The sequence below is a fragment of the Triticum urartu genome, chromosome 1, assembly GCF_003073215.2.
Source record: "Triticum urartu cultivar G1812 chromosome 1, Tu2.1, whole genome shotgun sequence".
Lineage (NCBI taxonomy): Eukaryota > Viridiplantae > Streptophyta > Magnoliopsida > Poales > Poaceae > Triticum > Triticum urartu.
In genome coordinates this window covers 5099651-5121522 of record NC_053022.1, presented here as the reverse complement: position 1 = coordinate 5121522, position 21872 = coordinate 5099651, and the positions used below count along the sequence as shown (strand labels likewise).

At 46.7% G+C, this 21872-nt stretch overlaps 1 protein-coding gene across 1 annotated transcript; it reads right to left on the bottom strand.

Moving 5' to 3' along the window:
* Positions 1-24: 24 nt before the first annotated feature.
* On the bottom strand, positions 25-1818 carry LOC125532488 (amino acid transporter AVT1I-like). Its single transcript, XM_048696546.1, has 3 exons — positions 1710-1818; positions 768-1378; positions 25-537 (listed from the first exon to the last, which is right to left on the bottom strand). Exons 1-3 carry the CDS (start codon positions 1816-1818, stop codon positions 25-27), a joined length of 1233 nt encoding a protein of 410 aa, XP_048552503.1.
* Positions 1819-21872: the final 20054 nt, after the last annotated feature.

Genomic DNA, 21872 nt, shown 5'->3' with positions numbered 1-21872 from the left:
CATTCTGATCTGAAACACCTGGCTTCAGAAATCATGAATAATCTTCTGCAAAGAAAAGTATGTCCCACTTGCAGCAACCAAGGAACCAAGAATGATAATAATGACCATGAGCGCAACCTCAGCCCTGCTGCAGCTTGCCGTACCAAAGATTTTGAGGTAGCAGATACATGGGAGCAGCATCGAAGCCATGACAATGAGGAGCGAGCCGACGAGCGCCATGAGGTCAGCGAAGAAGGGGATTGTGAGGGCTATGATGACTGTGCTGATGACAATGAAGGTTCTGACCAGTATGTGGACGAACCTCTGATTGCTAGCAAGCAGCTTCTCTTCGATCGCCGTGGCGACAGGAGTCACCATCAGAGCGTACTTTGAGAACGGGTTGATTAGCGCCGTGTAGATTGCTAGCTTGGAGCTGAGCTTGCCTTCCGGGAGGTTCAGGGTGAACTGAGATTCAACATCGTCGCCGTACATGAGGTAGCCGAGTATAGCCACGGATCCGAAGTTGAGGGTAGATACAACGAAGCATACAACTAGTACCTATCCATGGACACCGGGCAGACAAACAAGATCATGAGTCAGGGCCGTGGAGTATAGAAAAGTGTTAGGTGGTCACTGTCAAAAGTATTTTTTTTTCCAGTATCACATTTTTCTGGCTGAAGCACTTATTGGTGCGTATCAGACGAATTTCACATTAAAAGGCGACCATAAATATAAAAATTTAGGTATGTTCTTATTGGCAAACATTGAAATTATAGGGTACTCATTACCTTGGAGAACTTGTTCTTTTCGTGCATGGAATTGCACAATGTTGGGAATACGGGATGGCCGCCGTAGCAGAAAATGTAGAGACCCAGAGCAGTTGGCAGGCCGCTGAAGTTCAGCACGGTTCCTTTCCCCTGAAACCCGACGCCGTCGACCACCGCGGCCCAGAGTAGGCAGAACACCAGCACGACGGACGCGAGCACACCACTGGCTGACACGTAGGCGAGCACGCCGAGGTTCCTGAGCCATGTCGTGGGCAAGATCACAATGCCCGCGAGCACGACGAACAGGTGCTTGCCCGAGATCAGGAGCCCGGCCCCTAGGTTGAGGCTTGTGCCCGGGAACAGCTTGTCCAGGTTGTCCCCCTCCAATATCAAAAACCCGATGGCAACGAGGTAGAGCTCGACGTACATGATCGCCGACACGGCGAACCGTCCTTTGGCACCAAACGCAAGCGCGCCGATCTCCGGGTAGCCGAGCACGTCCGAAGATGCGCCCATGCACTTCTGCAGTAGCTGGCCGGTGTAGCAGCAGACCATGGAAACGAAGAGAAGAAGCAGCAGGCTCGACCACCCTCCCTCCGCCAGCGCGTAAGGGATGGACAGAAGGCCGACACCTGAAAACAAAATCAATCAATCAATTTTTTTTTACGCAAACCAAATCAAAGAAGTTGCCCGGTACGACACTGTAAAAAAAAAAACCAGTATCCGACTAATGTCAGTTTATTGGGCATGGCAAACCGAACATTTTTCATGGTAAACTCTGTTCAAGTATAATCCGTCTCGGTTCTTTTTTTGCCAGGAAATTGCCATGCTTACAAAACTAAAATCATCATCCTTACGTCCATATAAATTGCCATGAAAATCATTGGGTTGGCCATGTCAAAAAGACTAACTATTTTTGGCCTTGAGAAAAAAACCTGAATCAAATGGGAAAAACAGACTCACCGGAGAGGGCGTTGAGGCCATTGAAGCAGGTTCGCAGGAACGTAGTCCCGCCGGCCTCCGGCGAGGACTGTGCTTCGTGGTCGTGCGCCGGCGCTCCACCAATGACCATCTTATCTTACCCCTAGGCGATGACTCCGTGCGATGGATGGAACAGAGATGGGCATATATAGCGCACAAGGTTGTGTGGCATCAGTATACCTGTTACGTTGGCTTTTTCTGCTTGGCCTTAGTAGTTGGTGCGTGAAGCGTTGTCACCGCGTATACTGCGGCTGCCACGTCGACGTCGGCGTTGCTCACTTTTAACCATGGTTTTGGGTACCGAGCGGAATATTCGGATAGCGCCTGGTAACCGCGTTTCTCGCCACCCCACGAGAAACCTTTGTACCGAGCGAATATTTTTGAATTTTTTCGAAATTTTTGAATTTAAACACCGATAGTTAAGTTAGATAGGCTAGAAACTCACAAAGCATAGGCAGGTAGGTCTGGCGTACTGGTTAGCTGGGCCGCCTAATTAAGTTACCTGTGGTTGCGGGTTAGAGTCACAAAGCTGTTCATTTTATTTTTTAAAAAAATTAGGAAAAAAGGAAGATGCTGTGAAGGTGATTAGATCTAGCAACCTCAAGACAGGGGGAAATACGCACAACACCTAGCCACTTCGCCACACGACGGTTGATGATAAAATGGAGTCCAGGCCTAATCTATCGTATATTTAAGAAAACTGAATTCAAAATTCAAATTTGAACTTCGTCCGAAATTTTTCCAAGATTTCACGGATACCACGGTAATCGAGAATTTCGGTGCCCTGGGAGAAAAAAACATACACTTGGGATCCAAATCCTTGCTTTTAACCGCTGGGATCGTCATCATTTTGCGGTCGGGCCCTTGAAAACATGTAGACGTTCACCCAATGTCGTTACCCTTCATATTCCTTTGTGCTCATCGATCAGATGCTACGCTAGGCGTACTCTCGCAAAAAAATATTCCACGGAAAGTTGAGTGCATTGCCATCGGCAGCGATGGGTGATCGGTGCACCCCAGTACATAGGATGAAATTTGGGTGCCATGCTGGAACCGCAAATTTCAGCAATTTCACTCGCTAGGTACACAACTACACTATTAGGGAAAACCTTAATAGTAGCGCGGGTTTTAAGGCTATCAGCAGTATGGGCAGCCGCGCTATCAATAAGGCGCTACAGCTAACTGTTATTTGTAGCGCGGTTTGCACCTGAGCTACTATTATTGACTATATCAGCAACGTTTTTCCAGAACACGCTACTATTAGTTAGTTGTAGCGGTTTCCTAGCCCCGCGCTACAGCTATGTGTTTCATCATTTTTCCCCGCTTCTTACCCAATTTCAGTTTCAATAAACTGCAATTTTCAGATACTAGGTACTACTAGATATCAATTTCATAAAGCATTATAGGTACTAGGTAGTACTATCTCCGTTCCAAATTACTCGATAACGATCATCATATGCATCCTCAAGTAGTACAAGGTGATATCGATGATGATCATCATATATAGTTCTAGATGATATCGACGACGACAATCATATGTAGTTCTACATGATATCAACGACGATCATCATATGCAGTTCTAGATGATATAGCCACACACACATATATAGTTCTAGATGATATCGACGACGATCATCATCCTGAAGCCTGGGCGGTGGGTGTTCCTGATAGTAATTAGGATGGCTTGTCCAACACGAAGATTCTTGCCAACGAGGAATCTCTTCCACCCAACCGAGTTTAAGTGTGTGCGACCGTCTGTGTCCATGCGGCAAGTACAGGTGGTGATGGAGCCCCTTGCGGTAAGGCGTAGTCCAGCTGAGCCTTCTTCATCAAGCTCGATACCGCAACTCACAGATAGGTTCTTTAGCAATTTCTGAATAAGAAAAACATATCAATTAATAAATAGCCTTGCACATACTATTGCAAATATATTTCTATTAAGTATACATTTCTACACTATAAAAAGACACAGTACTACGCATTTGTACTAATTAAGCATGAATTCTACTAATAAGTATACATGGATTATCTACACTATTAATAGTTCCTTGGATTCTACACTAATAAGCATGTGATCAGACTCTACACTAAAGCATATCATCGACTAGATTCCACAAAGCATATCATTGGACTCTACACTAAGCATATCATCGGATTCACTAAGCATATCATCGGATAATTTGCATTTGTAAGTATAACAATAAAGCATATACATATCATCAAATTATTACACTCAGTATAACATACCATTTCATGCCGATCGACCATCGTACTTGTCAGGCGGGTCACGAATGGCACCCCGACAAAGTCATCACATGGCGGAATTATGTCCCATAGGTTGAACATCTCCTCCTCGCTCAGTCTCATTCTTTCAGCTACGATGGCTTCATGAAGTGGGTTCTCATCATCTTCCTCGAGTGGGTCCTCATTATATTCATCATCTTCGTCATCTTCATCAGCTTCCACCAGGTTGAGATAAATGACAACCAGTTTGGGTCTATCTGCTCTGAAGGAGAAACTGATCAACTCACCACCATTAGGACGCATGCGGGCGAGGAAACAGGTCCATCCATATCCTCCAATCTGTGACATATTACGTCCTTTCTCGACCTCCATAGTGTACGCCCCCCAGGAGCTTCAAATGTCACAGTGTCTCCTGTCAGCTTGTTGAATTTCAACCTCACATTGCATGGGACAATCTGCGTAAAAAAAACAAAATGACACAATGCAGTAATGCCAACACTAAAAATAAAATAGTTGTTACATTTCATAGAATTTCTTACCGCCGCGTGATGAAAACTCGGCTAGAAGTAGATGCCGAACAGCTTGCCAGTTGCAAGGCTGTTGGCGCACCTTGATTTGCACAGTCGACATGGTGGTGGTGGTGGCGCCATTTTCCTAAAGCAATATGAGCAAAGGATTAACGATCCACTTCACAGGAAAGAAAAACCGTAGTATGTGATATTTTTGGTTCTTCTTCAGTAATATTTTCATAGTGGAACCCGATCCCAAAAAGTAAACAACAAGTTGTCAATTAACTTACTAACACCTTCTATAATAGAACCAACAACTAGCAGGCCAATGCCAAATTAGCCAACAAGACTCACAGACAACAAGTTCTCAATTAGCTTACTAACACCTTCTAGAATATCTCTAGATGAAGAGATTCTTCCGCGAAAAGCAATTTCAGGGGCACCTATTGCCAAAAAAACTATTTGTCCTCTACCAAAGGTATAATCCTAAGATCTGTAATAAGTTATCTACAAAATCAAGGTACCACCTATCAAGACACATTTCATCTACTTTGGCCCCTATTTGCCTAAGATAACTGATTAAGAAAACAAGTAGAAAATTTAATTGGAATTAACTTAGCACTTGCAAACTAAATACGTGTACCACCTACCAAAGCATTTCAACTAAATTGGCACCTACATTTTGCAAAAAATAACTTATTATAGAAAAACAAAAGCATCTAGTTATCCACATGAAATTCGTAAGCCCTCGCTGCATCTAGGTAGGGCAACCCTCAGGGGGTGCTGAAGAGGAGGGGGGATGGCATGGTGACCTCGGTCGGGGGTGCTGACGAGGGGAAGGTCGGTGACTTTCCTATGAGAGGGGGCGAAGACAGCGACCGACGAGGGGATCGAGGACAGTCGGCCAAAGGCGCCCGGCCAGATCTCGCGGGCGGCGATAGAGTGGGCGGCGAGAGGGTGGAGGAGCAGCTAGCAGAGGGGCGGCGAGAGGGGGGAAGAGCATTACCTGCGGCGGTGGTGGTGTTGGCGCGCGGTGGCGGAGGAGAAACCCTAACCGCAGCTGCCGGCGTCGGGCGGAGGGGGACGATTAAGAGATGAGCGTGCGGGAGCCGGGTAGCAGAAGCGTGGGTACAGGGAGCTCGCTACTGCTAAGCCCAATATCAGTAGCGCTTTGTCCTAAAAAAACGCTACTGCTAAGGCTACATGTAAAAACATCAAAAATATACATTGGTCATCATTGACCTTTTTGTGTAGAATCTAAATAGTCAATATGAATCCTCACCGTACCTGTATAGGTATAGGTGAAGATTCATATTGCAGCCACGAATCCTACACAGACAGTTCAATGAAGACCAAGTGCTTGAGATAGTTTGAGAAGCAACATATTTAAGGTGGTAAACACCTTGTTCGCTTAGCAGTATGAGACTAAAATTAATTAGTTGCAAGAGGGGATGATACTTAGCAGCTGCGAGGTTTAAAGAAAAACGCTGCTACTAAGTACTTTAGCAGTAGCGCGTCCAGGAGAAGGGAGCTACTATTATATCTAGCCTGAAGGCAACACCGTGGCAATTGTAGTAGTAGCGCTCGTTTCATCTAGAGCACTACTGCTACTAGGCTATTAGTAGCGCAGTCTTCTGAAGCTCGCTACTGCTAATTACCAGTAGCGTTTGTTTTTAAACCTCGCTGCTGCTAAGATTCTGTGTATACGGTTTTCCCAAGTGGTGCTAGGTGAAAATGTGATACTTCTTTTTGGATTAAGCTATGGCTTAGGGTTTCCCTCTATCTTGTAATTCGATTTCCTGGATTACGTCAGTGTTTAGGGTTTAGGGTTTCTCTTGTCCAAATGCCTAATTTTTTTAATTTTTTCATCTTACAATGAGGCATTTACTCAAAACCACCACATTTGGTGCTAGCACAATAACCAGTAACACTTTTTGGATAGGGCATGAGGAACTATCATCGGCAGATAAGCTCACGAAAACAACTGATCTGATGGGTTGGGCCCAGGTGTCAGGTCGATGCGGCGAAAACTAATTCATGTCAATATTTGACCTGCTACGGAGGATGGCCACCCCACATATTTCTTCTCCTTCCACAATCCTTCCTTGCCGCAGCTGATCCTAAAGAGAGCACGCGAGCACGTTGATGGGAAACAACCTTTGGGAAAAAAGGTAGGAGGCGCTGGTAGAGGCAAGCGGCGGCCGTCGCACCACGCGCGGATCCGGTCCTTCGCCAAGACTGTTGCCCCCTGCTAGGCATGGAGGAGCCAAGGTGGTGGGCTATCCGTGGGCGGCCAACAAGATGGTGAACCGGGCTCCACCGTGACGCGTCTGACGGATTTATGCCAGCACAGTCTGCGCCGAGGGCTCCGTCTGTGTGAAGATCCAAGACACAACCGCTTGTGCTTGGAGGCATCTCGAGGCCTAGCACCTCGTCGGGTGCAACGGTCATGAGTGTGCTTTGGCATGGGAGCCAGCTCCGTTGCTAGAGGTCATTCATTTGCCGCGCTCCATGCCGAGCACCATGGCTAGGCTGCTCGCCCAGCGTCGTGTGCACGACGGAGAGCAGGGGAGGCTCCACTTGGTGTCCTTGATGGTGTGCTGTCCGCGGGCGGCCACCGGGTTATGCTTTCGCGCCAACCTACTCTTCTCCAACGGCGAGCACAATGACGACCATAGCCCAGAACCTGCTTGCTGAAATGCCCATAAAAAGGGGATAGTAGTAAAAAAAAAAAGGGAAATAAAGAACCATTCATGTCATTTACGGATGAAACCCTTGGCCACCACAACCATTTATACATGGAGAAATGCCAAATCGGCCAATAGGTGGCCAACCGGCCAAAACCACTGTTTTCTTCAGCTTATCATCCAATCAGTTATCTTCTCTAGTCGTTAGTTGCATATACTGTGGTTCCTTGTGCTCAGTCCGAAAACTTGTACTAAGGTGTTACACTTACCTTAGATATGGTGACCCCTGGTAAATAACTCTCTTTCAGCGTGCTAGGCCTCGAGATGTTTATGCATCAAAATAAAAACATAGGATAGTAATGTTTGGCAAACCAAAATAAAAATATGGGAACATATAACATTCGGATCTTGACAAAAACCCACAAACAAAACTAAACACTACTTTCGTAAATACTGGGAGATCGGCATGCTGTACACATTCGTGCCATTCTTTCAAACATCTAAATACACGTGAGTCCATGAGTTACTACAATCATCATCAGTTTGCAAATACATGATTTCTTCGTGCAAGCTAATTCTATATTATCCAAGTGCAATCGCTGAAAAGTTTACACACTGAATATAAAAATCACAATGACTTTCTATGTTTTTTGTCCCGATTAATTTACTCACATCCACTCTTGATTCTCTAGCAATTGTAATCATGAAATTAATCAAGTGGAGAAAAAAGGAAAAAAAATTCTACAATTAGCAAACAGTTACTATTATATACAAACTTACACATATTATTAGTATGATTTCTCTAACCCAATAGATCAAGCGGAAGTATTTTCAAATAAACTAATTATTATACATATCAGATGCATCACATTGAATGATGATGTCATGATATGCACACAACTTTCGAAAGTACTATAAAACAACACTGGATTATGTAATAGCAACAAAGTAAAATTAACTGGGTGGTGACTAATATAATGATTTTTTGTAATAGCATATATATCTTGGTGAACTGAAAACCTAAAAGAAGTTTGAGAAATATATTTTTCTTGAACTTGCAACTAAACGCATGTATATTCTTATTATAAACAGAGACGAAAAGCATTGGATTAAAAGTACATGTCGCCTTGCTTTGTAAATCCAAGAAATTACAATCTAAAGTAATTATGTAAAACCTTCACCAGCAGACACCTACTCCTGAGTGAAAAGGTAGCAATAGCTTCTATCGCTTTTTTTTTGTGAATCAGCTTCTATCGACAGATTGCTATAAATTATATTTTTGCCGTGCAATGTAGATGATTATTGGGAGGGAACAAATGGGATTTTGCCAACGAATTTATTCTCAATAATTCCATGATATGGATAATATAAAATTATTAGTTTAGTAATTAATGGCTAAGTAGAACGTACATCTCTACATGTGATTTTGGTGTGGGAAACTAATTTTCTAGTAAAAAAGGTAACCACATCGGCATATTATAGATGAGAGGCTAGAAGGGTTTCTTCATGAACAAATATACCTCTCTTTGCATCATGGAATTCTGACATTATGGAGAAACTAAAAATTTAAGAGATTACACCATAAACTCATCTCAACAAATTATAATACGAAGCTTCCGGTCCTATTTAGAGAATGGAAACATGTACGTGCTAGTGAGTCCACTATTGTTCCGTTTTTCTCCTAGCCATGTGTTTCATCAAAACAATTTTTTTCAGGGATGATGATTGGAGAGCAAATGCCATTACTTCAAATATATATGATCATACTAAGGGTGCAATTAGTATCATCCAAGCTAAGTATTTCCAGTTCAAATGGCAAGTTCAATTTTTTTTAGGAAAGGAAATATATATCTGATGAGAGGCTATATCTAGTCGTTATAAGCAACAACAACTCTTATTATAGTCTTCGGGACACAAACAACCATTTTAAATTTTGGAGAAGCTAAAACAAAGAGCTATCAACATGTGTACCGTATCAAGTACAAAGGAGAAATTTTCTCCAAAGACTATCTAGTCCCTCCGTTCCATAATATAAGATCGGTTTGCAAGCTAAATGATCTTATATTATGGGACGGAAGGAGTACTTATGTACCATGCAATCTACCCATGAAGCACTACATATGTTCCTGCGGCCATCGAGGGATTTCTCGTGTGTGTGTGTGTCCGTCAGCGCATTTATTTTCTGGCCGGCTGGCCGCTGTATATGTGGTGCATGGGTTTTGGCGTCACGCAGGAGATAGATTTAGGTATCTTGGGACTACGCCTTCGACAACGGCAAGTTCAAACTGCAGATCTATTCCTTAAATGTCCTCACCTTTGAATTGAAAATTTGGTCATGACTTCTATTCTCAATCGCTCTACATGATGCAATCTTCTCTCCCCGATGTCCCACAAACCTTATATGTTACGGGCCCTGCATGTTACCAAACAGAAAAAAAAGGTTTATCAGACCGGGATTCAGGAATCTTTGGATAACGCCTTTGATGACAGAGAGATCGATCTACAGATTCTACAGCTGTACCCCTCACATCTCGTCGTCGTACAATTTAAAAATTGACCATGACTTCTAATTTCGATCTCTCTACATGATGCAATCACCTCTCCCGGATGTCTTTGTGGCAGATCGCCCTGGCTACCCCAATCAACATCACATCCCTACCCGTTTCCCAACGCTGCTGCAAATTCATCAGCCTCCCTGCTTTCCTCCAAGTCGCCCTCTCCTGTTGTGAGCAGAAACGTTAACGCAATCACTGCATGCGACCAGAGACTTCAATGAACGGTTTGATGATTCGACAGACAGTCTAAGAGGCTGGCGATAATCCTTTTATCCATCCGCCATATTATCAGTAATGGTTCACCTATTTATTTTCCCATGCCCTTCCGATACAGCTTAATTAGGCCCATCTACTGCGGTGCCAACTGAAGCAGCAGCCATATCACTGGCAGATGAAGAAGTAAAAATCATCTTATAGGTTAACAAAAAGCTATCAACATGTGTACTGAAGTACAAAGGAGAAATTTTCTCCTAAGATTATATACTTATGTATCTAGGCTATGTAATCTACCCATGAAAGCTATGTAAAAATCATCTTATAGATTAACAAAAAGCTATCAACATGTGTACTGTAAGTACAAAGGAGAAATTTTCTCCTAAGACTATATACTTATATATCTAGACTACACAGAAAACACAATGTCTATTGCGTACCTGTGGCCATCAAGGGATTCCTCGTGTGTGTGTGTGTGTGTGTGTGTGTGTGTGTGGGCACACTCACCCATGACTATGAGCACATTTGTTTTCTGGACGGATGACCTCGGTGTATGTGCTGCATGTGTTTTGGCGTTGTTTCCCGCAGCTATACGATTAATCGAAGGAAGTCAGGTTTCTTCGCTGTCTCGCTTCCGTCAGAAGTAGTCTGTGACACAGGTTATGCTAACAAAGACGGCCTCTCCACCTTGCTCCAGACCTCCAGTATAACGCGAAACAATCAGAGGATGGCCGGAGGACTGGACTCTCATCCTCGATGGATTGAGAAGGACGCGGGATATAGACCAATTGGAGTCAGGCCCGAGGATTATATTCTCGTCTCAGCAAGATCAAAGAGGAAACAGAGATGTCGGGGTGATAGTACAGGAGGAGGGACCAGCGGCGGATCATGGATGACTGGAGGAGGGGAGATGAGAGAGGCGAAAGAAGACGCATCAGCCATGGCCGTGAGGGTCAGATGCAGATGCGTTAGTACAATTTCTTTATGTTGGAGTGGAACTGAATTGGAGGACTACATACCGTATATGTCTAGGACTGTTACCACGGTTGTAGATTTCACGTGAACCAGCGATTTAGCATCTGAAGAATAAATTGAAGTCTCTATTTAGTGTTGGTATATAGATTGGATTAATCTATACCATAATAATTTGGTCCCACCGAATTAACGGCTCGTAAAATCTAATTAATGTGAGAATTTCTAGAGAGCGTTATATAGATTGGATTAATCTGCACTGTTATAGTTCGGTCCCACCAGGTTAACGATTCGTAAAATCTAATTAACGTGGGAATTTTTAGGGAGTCACAAATTAGTATAGGTATAGATAGATAGATAGATAGATAGATTTCTTCGCACGAGAGCTTATTTCCTAGAGGGAATAATAAATGTTATTATTTATTTTCACATTGGTAATTAATTTTTCTTTCTCTATAATTGCAATGCTTCTCCGGTCTACATATAAAGGAGATTCGAAGGAAAACCCACTTTTATGTGTGGAATAATAACCACCAAGTTGGTTCCTAGTCTGGTCTGTATAATATTGTTCCCTTGATCATGGTAATGGTTAAGGAAACAAGGATGTCAACAACATTGGAAACAAATTATTGGAATAAAAATGATGTTGAACATATCCAACTGAGTCATATACTATGAGACTATATCGTCACAAGTTATTAGTATTATCACACATATGTTAACATAGGCATAATTTCTTTCACCATAAGAGTATCAAGTACATTGATACCATACGATGTGCTTTGTCTTCACTCGATATTAATTCATGTAGGCGTAGCGTCGTTACTAAAACTGGTAGATCTCGGGCAGGCAGTCCCGAGCTCTGGATCTCAGATCGATGTGTAACAGGAGACGAATGAGACGATGTGTTACCTAGGTTCGGGCCTTCTCAAAGAGGTAAAACCCTACGTCCTTCTTTTTATTGTATTGATGATGATGTATCGAGTACCAAATTGATCTATCTCGAGATCATATGTTTTAAAACCTAAGGTAGGTGATTGCGGTTATGAATTTCTCTCCATGGACTAAACTCTGCACCTTATATAGATGTCGGGGGTAACTAGGGTTAGACATGGTTGGTTGCCAACTAGGGATAACCACGCTGATGGTTGGCGCAGTCCTTGAAGTACATGCCAAGTCTTCGGCAGAGTCGACCTTGATCACAAAAGGGTTCGAGGCTTCCGAAGTCCTTCCTTGAGAGACCGGTGGGCTGTGAATTGGGCCCATGGACTGTGGCCCAACTACTCCCTCCGTTCCAAAATATTTGTTTTTTTAGAGATTTTAAATGGACTATCAGATACAGATGCATATAGACATATTTTAGAGTGTAGATTCATTTATTTTGCTTCCTATGTAGTCATTTGTTGAAATCTCTAGAAAGACAAATATTTAGAAACAAAGGGAGTAGGTTGGTACCACCTAGTGCAGGACACTGCGAGTAGCCCCTGAACTTTTCTTCTAAGCCGGAGACAACAATCCTCTTCAGACGGTTCAACATCGGCTTGGGGTGTTCAGCTTTTTTTTAGAAAAGGAGGATGACCCCCGCCTCTGCATCTGGACGATGCATACGGCCATTTTATTAATTATTCTCACAAGACCTTACAAAGTCATACAACAGTAAGACTAAAGCCGTCGTCTAAGCAACAAACTGTCGCTACACCTATCCAGTTGATGAAGGGGCGCAGATAGCCTGGGCCTAACACCAAACAGACATCGCAGCCAAGCCTAACATCTAAGATCTGAGACCCCAACCTAGCCACTTGACGGTTCTGGGGCACATACTGGTCCGGCGTGCTCTCAGAGGCTGCCGCCGCCAACTACCACTGCTCCATCTTCAGAACTGTACTGATGCATCAACCTTGCTCGGTCCAGCTATCATCGACGCCACCACGGCGCCCAACGACACCTCCTCCCTGCGGGCAAACAGCCGTACATGTGGCGGTCGCCACTGATACACCTTAGCGCCATGCTGCCACGTACCACCAGCCGACACAGCTTGAAGCCCTTGGAGGATTTGTCGTGCGTAGCACCTGCCAACCAGGCATGACCAAGCGTAGCACCTGTCGGTCAGGCATGACTTGACATCTCCACCGAAGCTCCGTGCAAGACGAAGCCGCTCCACCTCCTGCCTCTGACTTCCAGCGCTGCTCCACAAAACGACGCTCCCAAGAGAGAAACGACACCGCGGTGTCGCCATCGTCCGGTCTGGAACACCAGATCCTAGAGTTTCCCCTGGAACAATACGAGTGGGTCGACGGTAGTCACATGACGATGCCTTCATCAAGGTAATGACGTGGAACGCCACCATCGCCCGCCGTCGGCTCGGTTTTCACCGGCAACTACGTCCTTTAAGAAACCGCCCTCCGGCCGCCTTGTGTAATCAGGTATTTGCAATGTTCGAAGACTTGAGATAACTTAGCCTCGAATGCCAGCCACATAGGTGTGAACAATGCTTATGGCCTGACAACTTTATCGAAGCGTCACCACCTATACCAAGGCGGGTCAGTTACCATTACTTGAATCGCGACACGAGTCGGTTTTCTCATTGTCAGATCTCATCAAGGGAGAGATTGTGCTCCATGTTTCGGGGGATATCATCAAGATTTCGTTTTAACCCACGCACATAAGGGCATCTCCAGCCGTTGTGCCCCCTAGGAGGCGTTTTTTCGGCCTCCTGGGGAGGCCCTGGCGAAATTTTTGGTACTGGGGGCATGTCGTCTCCCAGCCGTCCTCCCATAGGTGTTCATATTTTCTTCTTTTTTTCAATTTCAGTGTCCGGTCATTCCAACAAACACCTTTTGGGCATGCCCACCACACCGGACTCGAGCTCGCCGCCGACGACCCTAGGCCACCCCGTCCATCCTCCTCCGCCATGGGCATCGGTGGCACCGGCGTTCTGCTATGCGTGGAAGGCCGCCGCCAGCCGTGCCCGTGCGAGGCAGTACGAGCCTCCACGCGAGCTAGCTAGCTCCGTTGGATGGTATGGCATCCCACGCGAGCTAGCTATCTAGCTTCGCTGCATGGTGGGTGCCGGCCCGTTCATGGCGACCCACGCGAGCTAGCAGCGCCGCGCCACGCCTGGCCCGGCCTCAACTCGCCGCGCGCAGCCACGTCCGGCCTCACCCTAGCCGCGACTCCATGGCGCGCGCCTACGAGGTGCAGCGGTGCGAGCTAGCGTGACAATCTCCGGCGCGCTGTCGACCCATGCATCCGCAGCGACGAGCTTGCGAATAGGGCATGCCATGCGGGCGCGCCCGAACGGACTCGCCTCGCGCCCCGCGCCCGGCATGTGCTGCTGCAGCCGTCGGCCTCGCGCTCGTGCCCGCGCCCAACATGTGCTGCAGCCGTCGGCCTCGCTTCCACGCCCAGGCCACGCCACCCCGACTCGGCGAGCGGCGACAGGGGCGACATGGCGTGGAGCTGGAAGATGAGCTGCGCTCGAACTCGAGGATGGCACGCTCATCAGCGAGCTCCGTCCCGGCGAGCAGGGCACGGTGGCGTGGGCGTCCGCCTCCGCCCCGGCCACACGCAGACGTCGGCCACCGCACAGGCAAGCGGCGGGTGCGAGCGTCGGCCACGCCGCCTCCCCGTGCAGCTCGGCGTGCAAAGTATGCGGCTCAATGTGTGTGCGTGGGGTAGGCAGAAGGAAAGAGACAAGAGAGGAGAGAGAGGAGAGGAGAGAGAGGGGGTGGGTGGCTGACATGGGCCAATTTGGTTGGTTAAAACAAAGCGCCGGTGCCCCCAGAAGCCCCCCAGTTGCCTGGGTGTGGGCTGGGCTCGCCGGCTGTAACTTCTGCTTTTACCGGCGAAAAATGAAGTCTTGGGGGCCTGAGTGGGGCATTTTTTGCCCGCCGGCGCTCAAAAAGTGGCCTGGGGAGGCTTCTCGGGGGCGCGGCTGGAGATGCCCTAATGGCATCCAGGATTAGGATGGGGCAATTTCCATGGCGCGACAAGTGGGACTCTTGGCCTTTCATAGACCCACAAAAGCAAAGGGCAGTAGTTCCACCTTCCCCACACTTCCATTCCCTTGCCATTGTGGACAACCTCCATAGCTCTATTGCCCAGATCCATCCCAAGCTCTTGCCTATTGTCCATGTCAAAACCGGCGGATCTTGGCTAGGGGGTCTAGAGATGTGGGTGTAGAATGAATGGGGGACAAGGGATGAAGAACACGGTGTTCACCCAGGTTCAGGCCCTCTCAAGGAGGTAAAACCCTACGTCCTGCTTCATTGTATTTGACGTCTATGGTATGATTACATAGTCGATCTACCTTGAGATCACACAAGCTAAGCCCTAGGTTGATGAGGGATTGGATGTTGTTCTAGCCCTGAAGACTAAAACCCTTTGGTTTATATAGACACCAGTAGGGTTAGGGTACATATAGTCGGTTACAACAAAGGAAAGATCGCGCTAAATCTTGACTTGGGGGGCACACCACGGCTCTGAAGATCTCCTATCCGGTCATAGGTCCACGCCCTAGATTGGCTCCATAGTAGCCTATCAGTCCGGCCCATAAGGAATGATCTGGCGGCCCAAGGACCCCTTAATCCAGGACTCCCTCAGTAGCCCTGGAACTAGTATCCAATGCTAGGGTTTAAGATGGGCATCCGCATATCACCTAGTCTTCGGCTTGCGAGGCGAGTTTTCCACGTTGTCGTGTGCGTGCTCGGAGTTGAGTGGTGTCCGGAATCCAGATTATTGGCTTTGCTTAGCGTAAAGGCCAAAGTGCCCCAAATGTGAGTAGTTTCCTCGTGTGACAACTTTTTGGTGAAGGGTCGCGTCCAGTCATAACACCGAACGGTTGGAAGTTCTTGATACGCGCCTCGAGGCCGCCCCTCCATTGGCATGTCTCATCATGGCAGAGATCATGCCACATTTTTGGGGGGATATGATCAATGATTACGATTGTCCCACCCGCGCATAACATCGCGAGTATATCAGGAACTGGAAAGGCCCACGGCAGGGAAAAAGGAACCCTTGGCTTCTCCGCGGCCTATAAATAGGGGAACAACTACAGTTACTATATTATGCCTTCTTCCACCTCCCGCTGTTGCCTTTCCAATCTCGAGAGCTCCAGTGTCCTTCCTTAATCCTCTGCGGCGAATCCCTTCCCAGCTCTTCCCTACCTTTAGCCAATGCCGGATCTGGTGCCAACAGCAAGTCAGAAGCCTCCACTGTCACCAAACACGACATCGAGGAGCTGAAGCGATTCGACTACTTATCGGCCGACATCGCCCACCGGGCCCCCGAGGAGGGTCAGGTCATCCCCACATCCAAGCCAGGTGAAAGGGTAGTATTCTGCCCTCACTTTATCCGGGGGTTGGGATTTCTTCTGCACCCCTTCGTTCGGGGTTTGGTGTTCTTTTATGGGCTGGACTTCTGTAACACCCTCGATGCGACTATAGCTCCCACGTGTCGAGGCACGACTTAGAGACATAATCGCATTGAAGGCATATGTCGGAAGTTAGGCAATCTTCACAACATCCCATGTAATATAAATTATAAAGGGGAGATAACATAGTTGGCTTACGCTCGCCACGTCAATCAAGTACATAAATAACATTACATCATCCAAACACTCATGGCCCGACTATGGCGCCAAAATAAAAGATAACCCAACAAGCGACACGGTCCCGATCACCCCCAACTGGGCACCAATACTGATCATCGGGAAAGGAAACATAGTAACGTTGAGAGTCTTCGTCGAACTCCCACTTGAGCTCAAGCGCGTCTCTTGGAGCGGAGTCATTAGGCCCTGCATCTGGTGTAATAGTAATCTATGAGCCACAGGGACTCAGCAATCTCGCACCCTCGCGATCAAGACTATTTAAGCTTAAAGGTATGGCAAGGTAAAATATGTGGAGCTGCAGCAAGCGACTAGCAAATATGGTGGCTAACTTATTCGCAAAAGAGAGCGAGAAGAGGAGGCAAAGTGCGAGTGAGAAACTAGAGAGCAACCTACGCAAACATTACTCCAACACCGTGTCCACTTCCCGGACTCCGCCGAGAAGAGGCCATCACGGTAACACACTCATTTGATTCATTTTAATTAAATTAAGGTTCAAGTTATCTACAACCGGATATTAACAAATTCCCATCTGCCCATAACCGCGGCCACGGCTTTCGAAAGTTCAAATCCCTGCAGGGGAGTCCCAACTTAGCCCATGACAAGCTCTCACGGTCAACGAAGGAATAGACCTCCTCCCAAGACGTTCCGATCAGACTCGGTATCTCGGTTCTTCAAGACACTTCGACAGGTTAAAACAAGACCAGCAACACTACCCGAATGTGCAGACAAATCCCGATAGGAGCTGCACATATCTCGTTCTCAGGGCACACTCAGATGAGACATCCTACGAGTAAAACCAACCCTCAAGTTCCCCCGAGGTGGCCCCGCAGTCTACTCGGTCGGACCAACACTCACAGGAGCACTGGCCCAGGGGGGTTTAAAATAAGATGACCCTCGGGCTCCGGAAACCCAAGGGAAAAAGAGGCTAGGTGGAAAAAGGTAAAACCAAGGTTGGGCATTGCTGGAAAAGCTTTATTCAAGGCGAACTATCAAGGGGTTCCCATTATAACCCAACCGCGTTAGGAACGCAAAATCCGGGAACATAACACCGATATGACGGAAACTAGGGCGGCAAGAGTGGAACAAAACACTAGGTGAGAGGCCGAGCCTTCCACCCTTTACCAAGTATATAGATGCATTAAGATAACATGGCAATATAATGATATCCCCAACAAGTAATAAATGTTCCAACAAGGAACGGCCTCCAATCTTCACCTGCAACTAGCAACGCTATAAGAGGGGCTGAGCAAAGCGGTAAGCTAGCCAATCAACGGTTTGCGAGGACATGGTGTGTTAGAGGTTTGACATGGCAATTTGGGAGGCTTGAAAGCAAGTGGTAGGCATCGTAGCATTGGCATAGCAAAAGAGCGAGCAAACTAGCATAGCAAAGATAGTAGTGATTTCGAGGGTATGATCATCTTGCCTGCACAGTTGTCAGAGTTGACTGGATCCTCGAAAGCAAACTCAACGGGCTCCTCGTTAGCAAACTCGTCTCCCGGCTCTACCCAAACAAGACAAACAAACAACAAGGGCACAATCAACCACGTGCAAGGACCAAACAAGACGATGCAAAGATGATATGCGATGCGGGATGCGATGCGGGATGCATATGCAGGATGTGACAAGGGATGCATGAACCTGGCCTCAACTTGGGAACCCAAGTGTGCCACTGGAAATATGAGATGAAATCGCTTGAAAACGATATAAAGAACGCCGGAATCGGAGTTACGGTTTGGAAATGGCAAGTGATTCAAATATGACACCGGTCTGCGATTTACAGCAAGTAGCCATCTAAATGCAATGAGATGAACATGCTACAGCACCTAAACATGACAACAAAATACATGGCAGGGATGCATTCAAGATACTTAACAAAAGTCTAGCACTGAGCTACGGCCAATTCATCCATTAACAGGTTCAAACAAGCATGGCAAAAATGCATATGACAAACAGATCTCAGACTTGGTGAAATTAACACTTGTCTGGAATTTCAGATTAGGTAGCCCTCTTCGGAGCAACAAAACTACATGCTACAGGACCTGAACATGGCAAAGTAAAGAACGGCATGGAGCTACTCAAAGAGCTTAACAAAAGTCCCTTAGTGACCTTGAGCCAAAAGGGATCAGAAAATACAATTGCAAGCATGTGAACATGGCAAAAACATAATCAGTTTTCAGACTTAGTGAAAACTGGCACATGCCGAAACAGAACTCAAGTAGGCATGTTTACGAGCTCGATGCACTCACTACGGTGCAAGTCATGATAAACTAAGCATACATCCATGAAGAATGCACAAAATGCAAGATAGACATGGCAAGAACAATACCATAGCATGCACGGATCAACTACAACAACATCGGCAAAATTGCAAACAAGTTGACAATCTTCCCAGATTCACAAAGTAGCAAAAGTAGAGCTCGATTGACTCAAGCTAGTGTGGGGGGGGGGGGGGGGGGGGGGGGGGGGGGGGGGGGGGTTTAAAATAAGATGACCCTCGGGCTCCGGAAACCCAAGGGAAAAAGAGGCTAGGTGGCAAAAGGTAAAACCAAGGTTGGGAATTGCTGGAAAAGCTTTAATCAAGGCGAAATATCAAGGGGTTCCCATTATAACCCAACCGCATAAGGAACGCAAAATCTGGGAACATAACACCGATATGACGGAAACTAGGGCGGCAAGAGTGGAACAAAACACTAGGCGAGAGGCTGAGCCTTCCACCCTTTACCAAGTATATAGATGCATTAGGATAACATGGCAATATAATGATATCCCCAACAAGTAATAAATGTTCCAACAAGGAACGGCCTCCAATCTTCACCTGCAACTAGCAACGCTATAAGAGGGGCTGAGCAAAGCGGTAAGCTAGCCAATCAACGGTTTGCTAGGACATGGTGTGTTAGAGGTTTGACATGGCAATTTGGGAGGCTTGAAAGCAAGTGGTAGGCATCGTAGCATTGGCATAGCAAAAGAGCGAGCAAACTAGCATAGCAAAGATAGTAGTGATTTCGAGGGTATGATCATCTTGCCTGCACAGTTGTCAGAGTTGACTGGATCCTCGAAAGCAAACTCAACGGGCTCCTCGTTAGCAAACTCGTCTCCCGGCTCTACCCAAACAAGACAAACAAACAACAAGGGCACAATCAACCACGTGCAAGGACCAAACAAGACGATGCAAAGATGATATGCTATGCGGGATGCGATGCGGGATGCATATGCAGGATGTGACAAGGGATGCATGAACCTGGCCTCAACTTGGGAACCCAAGTGTGCCAATGGAAAGATGAGATGAAATCACTTGAAAACGATATAAAGAACGCCGGAATCGGAGTTACAGTTTGGAAATGGCAAGCGATTCAAATATGACACCGGTCTGCGATTTACAGCAAGTAGCCATCTAAATGCAATGAGATGAACATGCTACAACACCTAAACATGACAACAAAATACATGGCAGGGATGCATTCAAGATACTTAACAAAAGTCTAGCACTGAGCTACGGCCAATTCATCCATTAACAGGTTCAAACAAGCATGGCAAAAATGCATATGACAAACAGATCTCAGACTTGGTGAAATTAACACTTGTCTGGAATTTCAGATTAGGTAGCCCTCTTCGGAGCAACAAAACTACATGCTACAGGACCTGAACATGGAAAAGTAAAGCACGGCATGGAGCTACTCAAAGAGCTTAACAAAAGTCCCTTAGTGACCTTGAGCCAAAAGGGATCAGAAAATACAATTGCAAGCATGTGAACATGGCAAAAACATAATCAGTTTTCAGACTTAGTGAAAACTGGCACATGCCGAAACAGAACTCAAGTAGGCATGTTTACGAGCTCGATGCACTCACTACGGTGCAAGTCATGATAAACTAAGCATACATCCATGAAGAATGCACAAAATGCAAGATAGACATGGCAAGAACAATACCATAGCATGCACGGATCAACTACAACAACATCGGCAAAATTGCAAACAAGTTGACAATCTTCCCAGATTCACAAAGTAGCAAAAGTAGAGCTCGATTGACTCAAGCTAGTGTGCTACATAATTGCAAACAAAGAAATGGATGGATAGAGCACTACAATTATTAACAAAACATCCTTACTGATCATCCTCAAAAGAGGCACGGATCACTAGGAAACAACATGAACATATGACAACATGAGATAAGCGGCTCAAGGACTTGGTGGAAATGCTAAGTTCCTGAAATCAGAATTAACAAGTGCACCACTTTGCAAGCTCGTGCTAGTCACCACACACATCACAAAAATACATGGGTTGCACCTCTGGAAAGATGACAAAACCCTTAACAAAACATATGTAGAGCACATGGGCATATCATGCACACAATAATCATGGCAAAAATGACAAAAAGCTAAATAGAGTAGCAGATATGACAATTAACTCAAGTAGCCCTATTCTAACAGCATTTCGGGCATCAAGATGAGAAAATGATGCAATGGAATGAATGATGTACTCTCTGAGATGAACATTTTGATATGCTATATGCCCAAATCGGAGCTACGGATGCAAAGTTACGAGGCTATGAACATGAGCACTTGGATCTGGAATTTTGGGACTTAGAAGAAAAAAAACACCTCCGGATCTAGGGTTTGACCCGGCACGCAAACCGAGGCGGAAATCCGGCGAGGTGGCGGCGGCTCCAGCGAGCTCGAAGAAGCGGTGGTGAGGTGAGGGAGAGGAAGATCCGACCACTCCCGGCCGGATCTAGCGGCGGAGATGGCGGTGGCGGCCGGCGGGGACCTCGGGTGGCGCGGGCGAACTGCGTGGGGCGGCGCGGTGGCGGCGGGGCGGCAGCGCGCGATGCGGCGGCGGCACGCGGGACGAGGGAGCGGGGAGGCGGCGGCCGGGCCCGGGAGGGCCTCCCGCGGGCCGGGCGGGCCGCGGTGGTGGGAGCGCTGGCGGCGCCACGTGTCGCCCTTCCAGTGGCCGCGGGCGGCGGCGCGGCATGTCCTACGGCGGACGGACACGTCCGGCGCGGAGAGAGATGATTTTTGGGGTTTGGAGACGAAGGAGATCCGGATTTCGGGGATGAACACGTATGCAAATGCAATGCACATGATGACATGATGAGATACATGAGAATGACAACAACACACGGAGACAAAGACCCGAACCCGAGAAAATAAAATAACTTAATGCCGGAAACGGCAAGAGTTGGAGTACAAATTGGGAAAGTTACATCCGGGGTGTTACAACACTCCACCACTACGAAAGGATCTCGTCCCGAGATCTAGGACTGAAAGAACGCCGGGTACTCAGAACGGAGGTGACCGTCGCGTTCCCAGGTAGCTTCACGGTCGGAATGGTGTGACCACTTGACTTTGAGAAATTTGA

Excerpts from the sequence above, each read along its gene's own strand:
- LOC125532488 (XM_048696546.1), bottom strand. The coding sequence starts at position 1,818 with ATGGTCATTGGTGGAGCGCCGGCGCACGACCACGAAGCACAGTCCTCG. Across the intron at positions 1,379-1,709 it reads TGGCCTCAACGCCCTCTCCG|GTGTCGGCCTTCTGTCCATC; the intron begins GTGAGTCTGTTT and ends TTTTGTTTTCAG. Across the intron at positions 538-767 it reads AAAAGAACAAGTTCTCCAAG|GTACTAGTTGTATGCTTCGT; the intron begins GTAATGAGTACC and ends GTCCATGGATAG.